Here is an 18,336-nt window from a genome sequence, read left to right on the forward strand (position 1 = left end):
AGCTATTTTTTATCCACTGAATAATTTTATACCACCACAAATGTGGTAGGAAATAAAGTATCATTTGATGGGAAAAGGCCTAATTTCAAGAATCAGCCGGGTACTGAATAGCAGGAAACAGTGCTGTCTGAAGGTAGGGTCGGGGGAGATGAGGATGTAGCTGGGAATGGTAGTGTGGTATTTTGTCAGATTTACTTCATGGCTACAGGACTAAAGGAGAAGGCTGGGGAGGAAGTGAGACTCGAAGATGAGATATGTTTGTTTGGCTCCTCTTGCTATAGCCTTCTGTGTATATGCTTAATCAATGTCAATTTTATGAGTGAAAGGGGATATATGGCATGAGTCTATAAGAAGCCTGCTATCTCTAGTTGAGTCTAGGACCTCACACGTGCCAAGTGTACGTTCTGCCGCCGCTGACCTGACCTGTTTTGGGATTTTTGGTGAGACTTAGGCTGGATTCTTGGTATCATTTTGAGCATGCAGAAGGGTGAACATCTGGCTAATGCGTTTCCAGTGTTAAGAACGGAACAAATTCAAATGCATGAGTCTGGACCAAAACTTGGTTAATTCTCAGCACTGTGATTGGCTTAGTGTGCTGAGGTCTGTCTGCATTGATAACCTGGAAAGGCCGTGCCTACAATGTCCGGCTGAACTTGGCAGGCATGGAGGCGAAGCTGGCAGAATACCCCTCTGCTCCTTCTGTAGCCTCTGATGTAGCCTGGGTCCCAAGCCCTCAGTTCTTTGAAATACCAACTAAGAATTTACTGTGCCTTTCTAACGATGGAGCCAGGACAAAGGGAGGAAATGCACTATTGTTCTCCATTTCTCCTGCATATGTAGTCTGTGCTTAGAAAGCTCATACAGAGCAGGGTGTTCTGGCTCAGGATTTATGGTTTCTTTCCTCCCATTTGGTGTTTTCCTGAAAGGTAAGTTGGCAACACTTGATAGTGTGTAGGAAGGGCTGTTAACTACTTAGGGCCTCAACAGCAGCTCCCAGGGCAGATCCCCACCTCACTGTTATGGGGACATCCTCCTCCTTTGTGCCAGCAGTCACCCTGGAGCACCCCTGACTGCCAAGTGCCGAGGGGTCTTACCCACACGAAAGTGCTCTCTCACTGAGATATGCTCTCCCTGCCTCCCCCTTACAAAGAGTTTTAACTGGCATTGTTCCAGAGATAGTTACTGCTCTTTGGTTATTTTGTAGGTAACATTCCATTCTCTGTTGTTTGTATGTTTTTTTTTTTTTTTCCTCTCCCTCTAATGTTTTACATTTGGAATTAGAAGGATCAGGCATTTTAGGTTATCCTTGACTACATAGTGAGTTCCAGGACAGCTAGGAATGCATAGTAAGACTCTTGCCCCAACCCCCCAAAAGCAAATTTAAACAAAACCTTACTGATTTGGATGTTAAATAGGGCCATAATCCCTCACCTTATATTAAGAGAAATAGGGGCTGGAGAGATGACTCAGCATTTAAGAGCACTGACTGCTCTTCCAGAGGACCCGGGTTCAATTCCCAGTACCCACGTGGCAGTTCACAAATTGTCTGTAACTCCAGTTCCAGGGGATCTGATGCCCTCATACAGACATGAAAGCAAAAACCACCAATATATATAAAGTAAAAATAAATAAATTTTTAAAAAAGAGATCAGTTGTGGTGCACATCTTTAATCCCAGCAGTTAGAAGGCAGAGGTAGTCGGATCTCTGTGAGTTCAAGGTCTGCCTGATCTCCAGAGTGAGTTCCAGGACAGCTAGGGCTACACAGAGGAACCCTGTACTCAAAAAACCAAAAAAAGAAAAAAGAAAAAAAATCCTTCATGTTGTGAAAATTGAGTTTAGGTTAGTATGAGTTCATTTGTTTGTAAATTGTGGTAAGAATTAACTGAGATTATCTAGATAGTTATCTACAGAGTGTGTTTTAGAAGATACCACGGTTTTATAGATTGTGTACAAAGCTGTGTAGTACCCTGTTTTGTCTTTTACAATGATTTAAAAAACATTTTATTTGTGTGTGCCCAATGGCATGAATGTCAAGGTCAGAGGTCACTAGCAGTCAGTCTGTTCTTCCACCATGTGCGTCCTGGGGATCAGACACAGGCTGTCAGGCTGGACCAGAGCAAAGTGCCTTCACTTGCTGGACCCAATGCCAGCGCCTCCTGATGTGCTTATCTCTCCCCCTGTGTCTTACTGATGTCAGTGTTTGTAAAATGCATATCTGAGCTCTTCTAATTCGGTAATTTTGATCTGTTTGAGCTTGAGAATCAACCTGACAGCACAGGCTTGTAGACACTTATCTCTGGAATATTCCACTGGTGAGCTTCGTTGTCCTGCCCTTCATGGACCTAGAGTCTGTTTTGTTTTTCAAGACGTTTGTGACAGCCCTGACTGTCCTGGGACTCGCTCTGTAGACCAGGCTGGCCTCGAACCCACAGAAATTACTTGCCTCTGCCTCCCGAGTGCTGGGACAGAAAGTATGCCGAGGTGGACACTGTCACGGCAAGGGAGACTCTCTTCAGAGTGTGTCAATGTGTGTGTGTGTGTGTGTGTGTGTGTGTGTCTCGTCCGTCCGTTCGTCCCCGTCTCCGTCCAGTCTCCCGGTTTCACTCTTGTCTGAGAGCACAGCTGCTGCAGTGCGAGGCCTCATGCTTTTGCACGTTGCTGTCTTCTAGTTTGTACCTGTTCAAACTGGGCCTGGCTCCTCAGATTCAAGACCTGTATGGAAAGGTTGACTTCACAGGTAAGGAGTCACCGAGGCTTGGCAGCAAATGTATGAGTCATGTGGTAATCGCCTGGAAAGTTCAGCAGTACCTGTCTTAAAGGGGAAGGCTTTAGAAAATCCTCCCGGGGGAGGAAGACGACAGGAGTAAGGAAACTGCCCTTCGGTGTGGTGGGCACCACGTGAGCCTGGGGGTTGCACCCTCTGCTCTTTGACTTACTATGTGGGATGGTTGGTGAATTTAGTTATCTTATACATAGTTTTCACACGAGTATCAGCTATCTGAGAACAGTAGCGTATAAACCGCAAAATGGTGGTGTGTGGAGCTAACATTAAACGCTTCCGTGCTGTGAAAAAAAGCCTTATAAAATGAGGTCTTTCCCTTCCAGCCGGTACCTGTTGGGGAAAGCCAAGGGGCAAGAGTGTAGAGTGAGGTGACTCGGAAACCATACTTTATTTTCATGTTTAAGCTTTTTTGGGTACTTATTTCCTGTGTATTGTTAAGTATAACAAAATACCTTATAGAGTCAGACAGCCCCATTGGTCTGACCTCTGATGAGAGACCAACGGCCTGGTGTGTGCACATACACGGGAGGTTTTGCTCAAGACTAGAGCCAGGGAAGTGGGCGGGCCCAGCTTTCCTGTCAGAGTTAGCTGTGAGAAGTGAAGATCTATCACAACAGCCTAATCCTCTCTGGGAACAGTGTGTTCAGTAACCCAGGGACCTCCCACTAGTTACGCCTCCTAAAGAGCTCAGTGCCTCTCACCACCACACAGTGTGGACTGAGCCTCTAACATGTGGCCTGTTGTGTGTAAGCCACTTTCCAGGCCGTAGCATTTTGTGTATTTGCTGTCGTCAGGTGCTTGACGAGATGGAGGCTTGGGAAGAGAATTGGCAAGAGTAACATTGCTTAAGAATAAGGTTCAAATCTCTCAATTGGTGACTATTTTGTCAGCCTTTGAGTTTAAAATTGGTAGTAAAGCTTTTATCTATAATATTTTTCCTTTCAGGAAACTCATTCACTAGACTCAGGAAAAGGTCAAGGTCCAGTTGTTTTCTTTATCATTTATTTGGCTTTCTGCCTTAGAAAGGAAATGGAGTAACAGCTAGTGATTTGGATTATAAAGACTGAGACAATAGATTGTGATTTAGTCATTAAGTTTCCTTTAATGCCTCCGTTCATCCATAGATTGCTGTAGTAAATGCTGTGAGTCTCAGTGTTTAAAAACTTCATCCCCAGTGGCTCACATTCCGTTAATCCCAGCACTCAGAGGTAGGCAGATCTCTGGTCTACAGAGCAAGTTTCAGGACAGCCAGGGCACACAGAGGAATCCATTTGGTCCCGAAAAACAAAACAAAACAAAAAAACCCTATGTCCACTACAGTTTCTTGTCTTATAGTTATGTTTGATGCTATTGATAATAGTAATGAACTGGTATTTATTGATGACATGTCATCTAGCAGGTATTGTACTAAGTGCTTTCATATAGTATTTTAGTATTTCCTTAATTTTTCATCAATTAGAGGCAGAGACCAATTTATTCCATCTTATGGTTGGAATCTGATCCTCTGAGTTATGAGAACGTGCTTAGCTTGCTTGCCTGGGTTTTTGTTCTTGTCTGCAGAAGAAGAAATCAACAACATGAAGATCGAGCTGGAGAAGTACGGGATCCAGATGCCTGCCTTCAGCAAGATCGGGGGCATCCTGGCTAATGAACTCTCAGTGGATGAAGCTGCATGTAAGGGAGCTTTTCTGGGCTCACAGTGGCTAATGCTGGGCTGGGGTCCCAGGCACAAGCAGCTTTGCTAGCAAGCTTTAATCTATAAATAGTTTTAGACCCTGCTGTAGTCTATGGTGTGGTTGTTTGGAAATAGATTATCACTTTTTGCTAAAGACACTAGAAAGTGAGTCCTCATTTCGGGATCTTTTTCTTAATGGTATTTACTACATAATTAAGGATGAACAATTTTTCACAGCAAATATTCTTGGCCAGGTTACCTTAAGAATTTCCAGTGGAGGAACTGCTGCCCTGTGCATAGGGAAGAGATGGCAAGTGGAGGCCAGGCTGTGCCAATAGTCCTGCTTGTTATTTTCTCCAGGAAAGGAGTCTTTCTCTGTAACAGCTGGCTGCAATATTGTTTGTCTGTATAGTGTACACTCAGTACCGTCTATAACTTCAATGTTGAACTTTGGTTTGGTTTGTTTGTCTTTTAGTACATGCTGCTGTCATTGCTATTAATGAAGCTGTTGACCGTAGAGTTCCAGCCGACACGTTTACAGCTCTGAAAAACCCTAATGCCATGCTCGTCAATCTTGAAGAACCCCTGGCTTCCACTTACCAGGATGTTCTTTACCAGGCCAAGCAGGACAAGATGACAAATGCTAAGAACAGGGTAAAAATGCAGCATTTTAAAAATTAGCTTATATTCTTCCATGCTTGGTAAATCTGCATTTTAAGGCCACTTTATTGAAATGTAAGTTATGTTTAGTACAGTTTGCCTGTTTAGAGTATACAGTTGAGTTTTGGTAGATGTGTGTGTGTGCTCATTTAACTGTCCTTTGCTGCCCCTGGCCATCAGGCTACTCCTCACCCCAACTCCAGGCAGTGACCAGTCTGGTTTTCCTTTTTTTGTTTTTTGGAGACAGGGTTTCTCTGTGTAGCCATGGCTGGCCTCGTTCTATAGATCAGGCTGGCCTCAAAATCAGAAATCTGCCTGCCTCTGCCTCCCGAGTGCTGGGATTAAAGCTATATGCCACCATGCCCGGCTGGCTTCCAGTGTGTTTATCACTACATCTTACCTTGCCTAGAATTTCCCATAAATGTAATTGCTTAGTTCATAGTCCTCTAGTATTGCACATACACTCCCATTTCACACTTGTGTGTGGCCATTTCAAATCAGTTTGAATAGTTTTCTTTTGAAAGGTGACCTCCAAATACTGATATGGCCCTGGGATGAAATGTATATTTACTGTTGTTCTCTGGGATGAAATGTTTGTTTACTGTTGTTATAAGTATGTGGAAGTTAGTTGAATGATTCTATTAGTAGTTGTAGACCAGCCTGAGCCACAGATGAAACCCTGTCTCAAAACAAAACAGCCATGGTGTGTACCATTGATCCCAGCACTCAGGCAGAGGCAGGTGGGTCTCTGTGAGTTCGAGGCCAGCCTGGTCTACATAGTGAGCTCCAGACCAGCCAGTGATTTATAGTGAGACCCTGTCTCAAAGCAAACACAGGGGCCTGTGAGATGCTCAGCAAGTAAGCCACAGAAGCCTGAGGACCTAAGTTCAGTCACCAGAGCCCGTGGTAAAGGTGGAGGCAGAGAACCAGTTCCACAGAGCTGTCTTTGCTGCGTGTACAAGCTGCACCTACCCCTCCAGCATACCCACACACAACAGCAATAGACGGACAAAAGACTCCACACGTGCTTATTGAGCCTTTTAAGTCAGATTGACATGTTCAGTGGTAGGCATTCACATGTCAAATTGAAGGTCTGGGTATAGATTTTTTTATGTTTCTGTATTATAGAGCAGGGAATTTGAAGCCCCAAAGTAGGTGCTGAATATGCTTGCGGGCAGGTGGTGAGGCCATGCCTCTGCCCGTATCACCAGTGAGAGGCTGCAAGCCGGTACCTGCAGAAGTCCTCTGCTCTCAGGGCTAGGATGCCGGCTCAGCCCTCTGCCCTCAGGAGGCAGGGCGGCTCCTCTAGTGCTTCCTTCCTGGCCCAGCTCTGGAGGAACCGCCTGCTGTTAGTGCCAGGTGGACCTGGGTCTTGTGTTTTTAGGTAGAGTCATGTAACTATGTCATGTACAGACGATCTGAACTCAGGCGTGGACTCGTTCTTGGTTTTGTCATGGTTGGGGAGAAGTACACACATACTTCTCCAGGCTCTTCAGAGACCTAGCTAATCTCTACCCTTGTTGTTCATCCTCAGACAGAAAACTCTGACAGGGAAAGGGACGTTTATGAGGAGCTGCTCACACAAGCTGAAATCCAAGGGAATGTAAACAAAGTCAATAGTAAGTATGACTGCGCTGGACACCTAAGAGGTGGCCTATGGCAGCCGGAGTGCCCAGTTAGTTGTGGCTCTCAGTGGGTTGTGTAGTCTGTGCTTAGCATGACCCGTGTTCCTATGGCAGATCTTCATTCACACATCTGCAATAGCTCCTGGGGTAGTCTTTTTGGCTGCAATTTCATACTCTTACCCTGTTGCAAACTTAAAAAATATTTTCTGTCCTGTCCTTTCTTTTTTTTGAGATGGGGCCAGCAAGATGGCTCAGCAGGTAAATGATGCTTACTGCCAAGTCTGATGATCTGAGTTTGACCCCTGGGACTCACATGATGGAAGGAGAGAACTCAGTCCCACTGACTGTCCTTAGACCTCCATACTGTCACCATGGCACACACACACACACACACACACACAAATAAAATTTCATAAAAAGAATAATTGGGACTGGCAAGGTGGCTCAGCAGGTAAAGACATTTGCTGCCAAGTCTGATGACCTGAGTTCAGGCCCCACGTAAGACCTACGTGGTGGGAGGGGAGAAGCAACTCCAGCAAGTTGTCTTCCGCAAGTGCTCAATGGCACATGCGCCCTCCCCTCCCAGGAAATGCAAACGTGCAACTAAAAATTAAAAAGAACAAAGAGCTGTGCAAACAATAAGGAATAAGTCCTGTCATATAGAAATACCCTCTGTATTTTTTTATATCCTTCAAAAGGTGCACTTAAGTAAAAATGAGATTCTATTTTTACATTGATTTTGTGAAAATGTGTAGCACACACTTTTAGAATAGCTCCTCTGGACTGTCATTCATTTTGTCGCTCTTCTGCTGAAGAGCCTGTGTTGGGTCATTGTAACACGCTGGACACTGCAGCGCTAACCTGGATGGCCACTTGTGCGGCGTTTCATGAATGCAGCCCTCTATAGGACCAGTTGTTTGATTTTCTCCCAGATGCAGTCGGTTCATTTCCTGGCTGCTTCTGAATTGTCTCAGACCCGGGACTGCTTTCTTGTTCTCTGCTTTCCCTGTTTTGCCCTCTCCTTTTCCTTTCCTATGCTGAGTTGAGGACCTAGAGTCTTTGCATGCTAAGCACAGGTTCTGCCTCTATGCCTGTGCCCCAGCCCTGCCCCCTCCCAAGGGGTGTAGGGATGTGACTGGGTAAGTAAGCTGTGTGGCATTTGGACTCAGTAAACACTGATAGTGGCATGTGATTATTGTTAGTTGTACCAGTGTGTCCACCGAGATACCTCATCTAAACTTTGCAGTCGGATGCTGCTCAGGGTTCATTTGCATATTTAAGTGCTAAGTTTATTTCCAGGGAAAGCTTCACGGACTAGAAGCTTCTGTGGATGGCTACACTGAGACTACAAGTGCAATTTAGAGAAAGCCTGGCTGTTAACTACATTGTTTTGTTTTCTTTTATGTCCCTCCACTGCTGCCAAAGTGCCATGAGAGTGAGGGGTTTTTGTTGAAGTAAAGGAATAACACGGTGGTCATGAAGACCTCTGGGCATGTTGTGTCTGGATTATTTGCTTCATTGAGGGCCTTATGCAGGGGCTGGCAGCGTGGTGCCATTCTGTGATCTTGTCTCTGTGAAGGGCTTTTCACCAGGAGACATCCCTGTTCTTTTCCACTCTAAAGACTTGGGGCTGAAAATGCGACCAGTAGGGCTCCCCAAAATGGACGTGGATGCATAAGATGCCCAAGGTTCTGAATGAGCACAGTGGTGACCGACTTGACAGCATTGTCCCGTAGAGAGCTGGCTTGAAGTCTGCTAGTGCTGAGGACAGTAGAGTTTAGAGACAGGCCAGTGAGGAGGTGGAGTATAACCAGCTGTGTGCTGTGTTACCTTGGAAATTAGGATGCACAAGGCCACAGCCATGCTAAGGACTGAGCAGGCCCCTGATATTTTTTGTTGTTATTTTTGTTTTTTTTCTTTTGTTTTTTGAGACAGGGTCTCTCTGTGTAGCCCTGGCTGTCCTGGAACTCAGAGATCCTCCTGCCTCTGCCTCCCAAGCGCTGGGATTAAGGCGAGCACCACCACTGACCAGTACCACCCCTGATAGCTTTAGGCTCTGAAAACCTGTCATGGAGACATGGCCTTATCCCAGGGGCCTTTTTTCACTGCAAAGGCTGTCTTTGCTATTGCTGAGCTCTCTCACTCACCAAAAGCATTGTTTATTTTTAATTTATTACTAGCAGGAGCAGTAATACACAGATGCACATGCGCTTGTAGGGGTCAGAGGACAGTGCTGTGGAACCGGTCCTTTCCCCCACCCTATGTGGCTCACGGGGGTTGAACTCAGGCTTGTGCTTTTACCTACTGAGCGTCTCTCCAGTTCCAAAGAGCTTGAGCTTTCTTTCTCTGTGGTCTAGGCTGTAGTCCTGGGCCTGCTGAGCGAGTGCTCTACCACTGAGTTACACCCCCAACGACAAGAAGGATTTTAAGAGATGGCTCCTTCAAAAAATTTTTTTGACTCTATATATGAATATATATACACAGGTAACTGTTAAGAAACAATCTTATGCATTAGCTTCTGTTTATATTGGTGTTCTTTTGTAAAAGAAAAAAAAGCTACCACCCCAGCTCAGATATCACTTAACTGAATTGCAGACATAAGGGACAGTTTCATAGGAGCTGATGTGAGATCACAAATCTAAAACAACTTCTCACTCAGCCTACCCCTACCGTTGAGTGTGTGTTGAGTGAGTGTGTGTGTGAATGAGTGTGTGTGTTAGTGAGTGTGTGTGAATGAGTGTGTGAGTTAGTGAGTGTGTGTGAGTGAGTGTGTGTGAGTGAGTGTGTATGTGTGAGTGAGTGTGTGAGAGTGTGTGAGTGTGTGTGAGTGAGTGTGTATGTGAGTGAGTGTGTGAGTGAGTGTGTGTGAGTGTGTGAATGAGTGTGTGAGAGTGAGTGTGTGAGTGTGTGAATGAGTGTGTGAGCGAGTGTGAATGAGTGTGAGTGAGTGAGTGAGAGTGAGTGAGAGTGAGTGTGAGCGAGTGAGTGTGAGCGAGTGTGAATGAGTGTGAGTGCGCGTGTGTGAGTGTGTGAGTGAGTGTGTGTGAGAGTGAGTGTGTATGTGTGAGTGAGTGTGTGTGTGTGTGTGTGTGTGTGTGTGTGTGTTTAATTTTAGTTGTTTTCAGTGCTGGGAGTTGAACCCAGGCCTTCACTCATACCCAGCGAGCCCTCCCATTGTGCTGCGCCCCTGGCCTCACTCTGTACCTCTGGTTTATTTGAGACTTCGTCCCTCTTAGACGGCTGTCTCACTTTCTGAGAGACCTTGTGATCTGCATCTCTCTCTCTAACTACTTTCTTTAATCACTCAAAGTATTGCTATGTCCCAAATATTTTAATTTTTAGTTTGTTTGTTTTTGATTTTTTGAGACAGGGTTTCTTTGTGTAGCTCTGTAGGCCAGGCTGGCTTCGAACTCACAGAGGTCTCTGCCTGCCCTGCCTCCTGAGTGCTGAGATTAACGGTGTGCACCACCATGCCTGGCTTTAATTTTTTTTTCCTAAGCTATAGTTTCTTAAATCAGAATTGCCTTCTTTACATTAAGTGAAGGGCTTTCATGCGTATGATTTCATTTACTCTTAAAAGCCAGCCTTGGGGGAGGGTTGAGGAATGAGAGGAAGAATGCGGGCAGGGTGAACATGTAGATGGACGTGATTGATGGACGTGTGACAATGTCACAGGGATCCATTAGCTTACACAGCAATAGAAAACAGAACACCATCTTCCCAACACAGCAAAAACAAAAAAAAAAACAAACTGTCCTGTGATCCAGGCGTGGGGTGCACACTTCAGGTCCCTTCATTCGGGAGGCTCAGCAAGCCCTCAGGTTGCAGATGAGCTTGGGCAACACACTGAGATGGCCCATTCCCAGTCAGTCACCTACCCATCCCCAGTCAGTCACCTACCCATCCCCAGTCAGTCACCTACCCACCCCCAGTCACCTACCCACCCCCAGTCACCTACCCACCCCCAGTCACCTACGGAGGCCTTTTCTGATGAAGAAACATCTGGGTTCTCGTCACGGGCCTTTTAGGTCTGTGACTAAGGAAGAGTATTGAGGGGGAGACACAGCCCCCTCCTCTTTGCCAATTGGACTGCCTTTGTCTGCTTCTGACCGCTGTGTGTTGGGGGTGTCTTGGGGTTACTATTACTGTGATGAAACACCTTAACCAAAAGCAGCTTGAGGAGGAAAGGGTTCATTTGGTCTGTATTTCCATATCACAGTTCCTCACCGTGGCAGTCAGGACAGGAACTCAAACAGGGCGGGAGCTGATGCAGAGGCCATGGAGGGAGCTGCTCACTGACTTGCTCCCCATGGCTTGCTCAGCCTGCTTTCTTGTAGAACCCAGGACCACCAGCCCAGGCATGGCAGCACCCGCCTCCCCATCTGTCACTAATTAAGGAAATGCCTTACAGCCAGGTCTCATGGGGGTGTTTTCTCAGTGGAGTTTCCCTCCTGTCGGATGACTCTAGCTTGTGTCAAGCTGACATAAAACTATCGAGCACAGGGCACAGCAGGCTAATGGATTCAAATGCCATCGGAGAAATGGTTGATGTGAGGTGTATGCTGCCACAGTAGGGGAGAGTTGGATGAATCCAGTGTGAACTCCATGTTGACATCTCCAAAGATTTTTAAAAAAACAAATTGTCCAAAGCTGCCATGGAAGACCCTTTATTCTGTTTGTGTTCCACAGTTTGGAAGCATCATTGGGAAAGACATGGCATTTTGAGGATTGTGGGAATTGTATTGGTCCTGTTTGGAGGGCCCATCAAGGCGCTAAGCCATCCACAGCTACAAGCTTTTCAGTAGGCCTGGGGCGTGGCGGGCGGGAGTCTGTAGACTGAGAACAGTCTGCTCCGAGGCCCCTCGACTTACTGGCTTTCTGCTTCTCTGACTCTAGACTCTTGAGCTTCTGAGTCGCAGTAGTGCCAGGACTGGGTTTCCGCAGTTTGGAGCTGGGATTGTCTGGGGGAAAGGAAGATTCTGTAGGCTGTTGTGTCAGATTGGTTTTAAGCCTTTGCCTTTGCCCTCAGCATTCTCTGCCCTGGCCAACATCAACCTGGCTTTGGAGCAGGGCTGTGCGCTGGCCCTGCTCAAGGCTCTGCAATCACCGGCTCTGGGCCTTCGAGGCCTGCAGACCCAGAACAGTGACTGGTACCTGAAGCAGCTCCAGAGCGACCAGCAGCAAAAGAGACAGGTGGGCTTGCCGGGTAGGCGGGGCTGCCCCGCCTTCCTGATTCCACGCTCTCCCCCAAGATGTCTGGCCCTCACTTCTGTGTTGTCCCCCTCACTTCTTGTCTCCCCAGGCATTTATGTAGTCATCCCTAATGCAATTGTTTTCATTCAAACAACTTAGGCCTGAGCTGTGTTTAGTTTCACTAGAGTACACACTATCTAAAGCCCCATTTCACTCTGAGAACTGTGAATCCTCCTTTAAAATACATAATGCCTCCTCTCTCCGTTACCCACTCCTCCGGTCCCCTTCCTCGAAGGAGAAGCTTTGCAGGAAAACCTGACGTTTTTCCATTCTTACTTCAGGGAAGGCCTGTGTCACTAGTTTCCTCCAGCCAACACTGGAGAATACTTCAGGGGCTGCAGGGTGGGTGGATCATGTGGGATTCTACTTGTAGGCGTTTCCCTGAAGAACAAATAGGAAAGCCTCCTCTTTCTGGTCTAGATAAAGACAATCTGTACCTTACAGATTCCCAGCATGCATTGGTTGGAATAAGCCACATCATTACCCTTGCGAGTAAATAAATATTTGTTCATAGAACATTTCAGTGCTTTACACACACACACACACACACACACACACACACACACACACCCGCACGCACTAATATTCTAGAATATGGAAAGCCATTGTACCTCAGATTTAGCAAGGGTTTGTTTGTATGAAGCCTGGAGCTGTCACTTAGGTCTCTGGTTCTCTCTCCCTTGTGACTTCTGTTAAGAGAACTTTCAGCCCTAGAGGCCAATGCATGAACAATCATCTCATCAATGTCCCCTGCTTTCCCTAGAGTGGCCAAACTGACGCCCTGCAGAAAGAGGAGATACAGGCCGGAGTGGATGCTGCCAACAGTGCTGCCCAGCAATATCAACGAAGTGAGAATCCTTAGCCCCAGGCCACAGAAATGTTCAAGGGGAGGAAAGCTGTGGCTCTGTCATTTAGGGGTCTGAAGTTATGTCACCTCATACCTAAGCCTACTAGTCATGATGAAAAGCCAAGTCCTTTGGTAGCAATAGAGATCTTCTAGTTTTAAAAGCAGAACTGGAGTCTGGGCAGATTGACTGTGGTTAATAAACCTTTGTGGGTAGTTAGGGAAGTACCTGGAGAAGGCAACACTTAGAGGGTAGAGACTTGGGCTGGGGAAGAGGAGAGAACATTCCTGCTTGTATCAGGAAGGAAAGAAAAGGAGGAGGAGCAGACAGGGCCCGTGGTGCCTGGTGAGTTTAGCAGTGGCTGCTGTGAATGAATTACTTGTGGGCCCAGTGGTGAAGGTACAGCTGGGAAGCTGGGGAGGCTCCTGGGGAAGGAAGAAGAACTTAGTGAGTGCAGTGATAGCACACATGATTACCAGTGCAGTGACAGCACACGTGATGATTAGTGCAGTGATAGCACACGTGATGATTAGTGCAGTGATAGCACATGTGATGACCAGTGCAGTGACAGCACACATGATGATTAGTGCAGTGACAGCACACGTGATGACCAGTGCAGTGACAGCACAGGTGATGATTAGTGCAGTGACAGCACACATGATGATTAGTGCAGTGATAGCACACGTGATGACCAGTGCAGTGACAGCACAGGTGATGATTAGTGCAGTGACAGCACACATGATGATTAGTGCAGTGATAGCACACGTGATGACCAGTGCAGTGACAGCACATGTGATGATGGTGCAGTGACAGCACACGTGATGACCAGTGCAGTGACAGCACACGTGATGTCTCGTGCAGTGACAGCACACATGATGATTAGTGCAGTGAGAGCACACGTGATGATTAGTGCAGTGACAGCACAGGTGATGATGGTGCAGTGACAGCACATGTGATGATTAGTGCAGTGAGAGCACATGTGATATCTCGTGCAGTGACAGCACACGTGATGATAGTGCAGTGAGAGCACATGTGATGATTAGTGCAGTGATAGCACACATAATGACTGTGCAGTGACAGCACACATGATGATTAGTGCAGTGAGAGCACACGTGATGATTAGTGCAGTGACAGCACAGGTGATGATAGTGCAGTGACAGCACACATGATGATTAGTGCAGTGAGAGCACACGTGATGTCTCGTGCAGTGACAGCACACGTGATGATAGTGCAGTGACAGCACATGTGATGATTAGTGCAGTGATAGCACACATAATGACTGTGCAGTGACAGCACACATGATGATTAGTGCAGTGAGAGCACACGTGATGATTAGTGCAGTGACAGCACACGTGATGACTGTGCAGTGACAGCACAGGTGATGATAGTGCAGTGACAGCACACGTGATGACCAGTGCAGTGACAGCATTACTCACCCTCCCACAGCATGCTTGTCCTGCAGGCCCTTTCCTCTGGGCTGTATTGTTCCCAGGTCTGGCACTGGAAGCAGGTTTCATCCCTTCTGACAGGAGGAATGCTGGAGAACAAAAGGTTCAGTCCAGGGCAGGGGCCCCTTCTGGAGTGCACTCAGCTGGAGGTCCTGGGCCCTTCAGGAAGCAGCCGCTGAAAGGGAGGCTGGGGGAACAGGGGCTGCAGTCAGCCCTGCATGGGGCAGAAGTTCTGGGGAGTCAAAGGTGCAGGCAGCCCTCAAATGAACTAGTTTTCAAAGCTAGGGGTTTGACCTTTTTAGAGGTAAGGAGGAAGATGGGAGGAACTGCCCCCAACAGTGGACAGAGTGCTTTCCCTGGCGTGGCCCTGCTATATGAGTTCTATACCATTGGCACTGTCTAGTACTTGCAAGACTAAGGCGTTGTCTGCAAACTGAAAACGCTCTCATATAAAGTGTTGCAAGGTGCTAGCTGATAGCTCAGTAGATTCCCAGGAAGGTAGAGGTAGCCATTGGCATGTAGGTAAGCAGGTCCTTAATGCCTGTGGCATGGAGAGCAGAACGAGCCTGCAAGAAACCCAAGCACTGGTGTGAAGACATCTTTGTAAACACTTATGACCCCATGCCTATCACCTCAACCTCCTAACGCTGTCCCTCAACCACCAGACAGTGCTAGCCTGGCATAGACCTGCTTGAAATTAGGTGCCAGGTAAATCAGTCCCTTGCGGGAGAGGACTTACTGGGTGATAGCCAGCTGGTACAGGGTACCCGGCATGACGGGCTGCCTGTTGGACTATACAGTCTCCCATGCTGCCTGTGGGCCCTGCACAAGAGAGTTAGGGGTGGATCCTTGCTCATGGACTATAGTCTAGCCCATGGACTCAGATTTGGGTGACTTGAATATGTGGGTACAGCCCTTAACACCAGCAAGAGGTCTGTGTCCACTGCCATGGCCTCTGCAGCCAGGTACTCAGTGGTAAAGGCGTTCTTTGACCTTCAGAGTGGCCGAGCTCCATCCCTGCCCAGCATACCCTTTGGGAGTCCATGCCCCTGTTGCTGCCACTGTGTTCCACCCCCACTGCAGGCAGGGCTGCTGCTACCATCTTCAATGAGGTGGTGGGTTTTTAGAGATGAGGGATCCACTTCATCACGGCTGATACTGTAGACATCGACTGGAACTTTATAGGCCTGTACCTATAATGCCAGCAATTCCTGAGTCAGGAGAATCCTTACGAATAAACTCAGACTAGAGCTACATAGCGAAACTTCTTTTTTGTATGGGAGTATGGGGTACTACTGGAGATGATTCAGTAGGTCAAGCGTTTGCTGTTTGAACATGAGGACCAGGATTCTGATCCCCAGGATCTATGTAAAAGCCCGGTGGACTTGGCAGCTGCCTTGTAATCCCAGTACATGGTAGGTAAGATGCATAGCCAGACTAGCTTGAACCTCGTGGGCTCCACACAGAATTTAAAACAGATTGTGGGGGGCTTGTAGGGGTGTGTGTGGTGCTACTGGCCCAGGGGTTAAGCACACTTACCTCTCTGTAGAGAACTAGGTTTTGTTCCCAGCATTCCCATGGTGGTTTACAGTCATCTGTAACTCCAATTCTAGGGGATCTGACACCCACTTCTGGTCTTCATGGATACCAAGCACACATGCAGTACACATACTTATATGCAACCAAAACGTCATACACATGACATAAATTTTTTTGAAGAAAATAAAAGCAGCCAGGCAGGGTAACACACTCATTTAATCCCAGTACTTGGGGGGCAGAGGCAGGTGGATATCTTTGAGTTCAAGGCCAGAGATGTTTTAGGGCGGCCAGAGCTACATAGTGAGACCCTGTCTCCAAAACAAAGCAAGGCACTGTTTCTGCACAGGGCTCTGAGCCCACTGCATGTTGACCTGTTTTCTGCCAGGATTGGAAGCAGTAGCAGCCATCAATGCTGCGATCCAGAAGGGCGTCGCCGAGAAGACCGTTTTGGAGCTAATGAATCCCGAAGCCCAGCTGCCCCAGGTGTATCCATTTGCAGCCGATCTTTATCAGAAGGAGTTGGCTACTCTGCAGCAGCAGAGCCCTGAAGTAAGTTAAGCCAGCCTGTTCTTTTGGGGAGCAGAATGCGGTGGAAGTGAATTTAATACCCACATCTCCGTGTGCTTGGATAGAAGCATTTTCCAGAAACTTAGGTGTTCGTGTAGAACTTCCAATTCCCTTGGTATTGGAGATCGCCTTTCCTCACTCTTCCTCCCTTCTCCCCTCCTGTACAGCACAGCCTCACCCATCCCGAACTCACTGTTGCTGTGGAGATGCTATCCTCTGTGGCCCTCATCAACAGAGCTCTGGAGTCAGGAGACATGAACACGGTGTGGAAGCAGCTCAGCAGCACAGTCACGGGCCTTACCAATATCGAGGAAGAAAACTGTCAAAGGTGGGACCCAGAGCACGCGCTGTGGGGCCATTGCGTGACGGTTACCTCTGTCTCCTTGTGAAAGCATGCCTGTTTTCCTTGCAGGCTTTCTGTCTTCATAATGTGCGGTCAGGACATTACAGACACCATGGCGTTCTGTTTTTGCTGGTGTTAGGCTTGGAACCAGGGCCTCATACATAATGCGGCGAGCGCTCTGCCACTGGGCTGTCTGCAGCTTGGCCCCCTTGTCTGTCTTTAGATGACTCCCCTGCTTTGAGAGCCACTCTTCTAGAAATAGAGACTGAGTGCTTTCCTTGGGTGTTTACGTCTTAAGGCCGCTTTTTCCAGAACTTGCCCATAACTTATGTTAAACACTTCCCGTTTTCTAGAGACCTTTGTTCCTTGCATAATCATTCTGAAGGTTTTTGTTTTTTTTTAATTTTGGGTTGGGACAGGTATCTCGATGAGCTGATGAAGCTGAAAGCTCAGGCACATGCAGAGAACAATGAGTTCATTACATGGAACGACATCCAGGCTTGTGTGGACCATGTGAACCTGGTGGTGCATGAGGAACACGAGCGTGAGTAATCGTCATGTCCCCGCGGGAAGCTTCCTCTCAAAGACATGTGATTTGGGGCTGGGAAGATGGCGCAGTCCGCAAAGTGCCTGTCCACAAGCAGGAAGCCATGAGTTCGGATCCCTAGCACCCATGTAAAAATTGGGGTGCTGGTGCTCTTCTGTAGACCCAGTACTAGGGAGGAGGGAGGCAGAGACAAGAGGCTCCCTGGGTGCTCATGACCAGCCAACCTAGTGTTTAGGGAAATACCTCATATCCACCTCTGATCTCTAAATGCATGTCCACATGTCTGCACATACACCCACACGGGCCACTGGCACAGATCCACAGTATACACATAAACATGTATGAACTGGTTCCAAATATCACTCCTCCAAGGCTTTCGAAGGAAATATTGACTCATATATGTTTATATGTTACACACACACACACACACACACATATATCTCAAATAGCTATGGTTGGGTACTGTTTTCAGTATACTAGACAGTTATAATAATGCGGTATGTGTCTTATAAATACATTTTTTGGGGGTGAGGTGAATTTACAGAATCTGTTATCGATATAAGAGATAGTTATACCAAGTGATTCTAACATAAACTGCCTGAATTGTGTCATCTAGCACAGACCAAGGGCACCGTCCCCCCACAAGACATCAGCTGCAAGCTCAAGCTAGGTCTCACTTCTGAACAATCAGCTACAAAGCTGAGGTTTAAGTGGTGTGCTGGAATGGCTCTTAAGAACTCAGAATCTTGCTAGACTTGGGATTACAGTTGGTTATAAAGGCTATAAATCAGGAGGCAAAAGAGGAAAGCCAGGGCCTGTCTGGGAGAGTTCTGACTGCAAAGCTGCTATGGCCCCAGGATGTGTGGTCCTCAAGCTGTTACCGTCACTGAGCAGGGAAGCTCACCTGAGCCTTGGGAATCCAGAATCATTACCCACACACGATTGGCTGAGTTATTATTGGCCATGGATCTGGTGATCAGGAGGCCAGGCTGACAGTACACGACTTTAAGCCATGTCTTGTATCTGGCATGGCCAGCCCCATCCTGGCACT

The 18,336-nt window shown here is 47.3% G+C and overlaps 1 protein-coding gene across 1 annotated transcript in view; it reads left to right on the forward strand.

Annotated features, from left to right (window-relative positions):
• The window catches only part of Iqgap1 (IQ motif containing GTPase activating protein 1), a 95,033-nt gene that overhangs the window by 37,625 nt on the left and 39,072 nt on the right, over window positions 1–18,336 (forward strand). Inside the window, exons 6-14 of the mRNA XM_005077813.4 lie at window positions 2,671–2,738; window positions 4,344–4,457; window positions 4,934–5,112; window positions 6,653–6,737; window positions 11,773–11,936; window positions 12,760–12,844; window positions 16,214–16,377; window positions 16,563–16,723; window positions 17,158–17,282. Coding sequence (XP_005077870.1) covers window positions 2,671–2,738; window positions 4,344–4,457; window positions 4,934–5,112; window positions 6,653–6,737; window positions 11,773–11,936; window positions 12,760–12,844; window positions 16,214–16,377; window positions 16,563–16,723; window positions 17,158–17,282 — 1,145 coding nt within the window. The remainder of the gene's footprint in view (window positions 1–2,670; window positions 2,739–4,343; window positions 4,458–4,933; window positions 5,113–6,652; window positions 6,738–11,772; window positions 11,937–12,759; window positions 12,845–16,213; window positions 16,378–16,562; window positions 16,724–17,157; window positions 17,283–18,336) is intronic.

The sequence above is a fragment of the Mesocricetus auratus genome, unplaced genomic scaffold (genome assembly GCF_017639785.1).
Source record: "Mesocricetus auratus isolate SY011 unplaced genomic scaffold, BCM_Maur_2.0 Super-Scaffold_4256, whole genome shotgun sequence".
NCBI classification, from domain to species: Eukaryota; Metazoa; Chordata; class Mammalia; order Rodentia; family Cricetidae; genus Mesocricetus; species Mesocricetus auratus.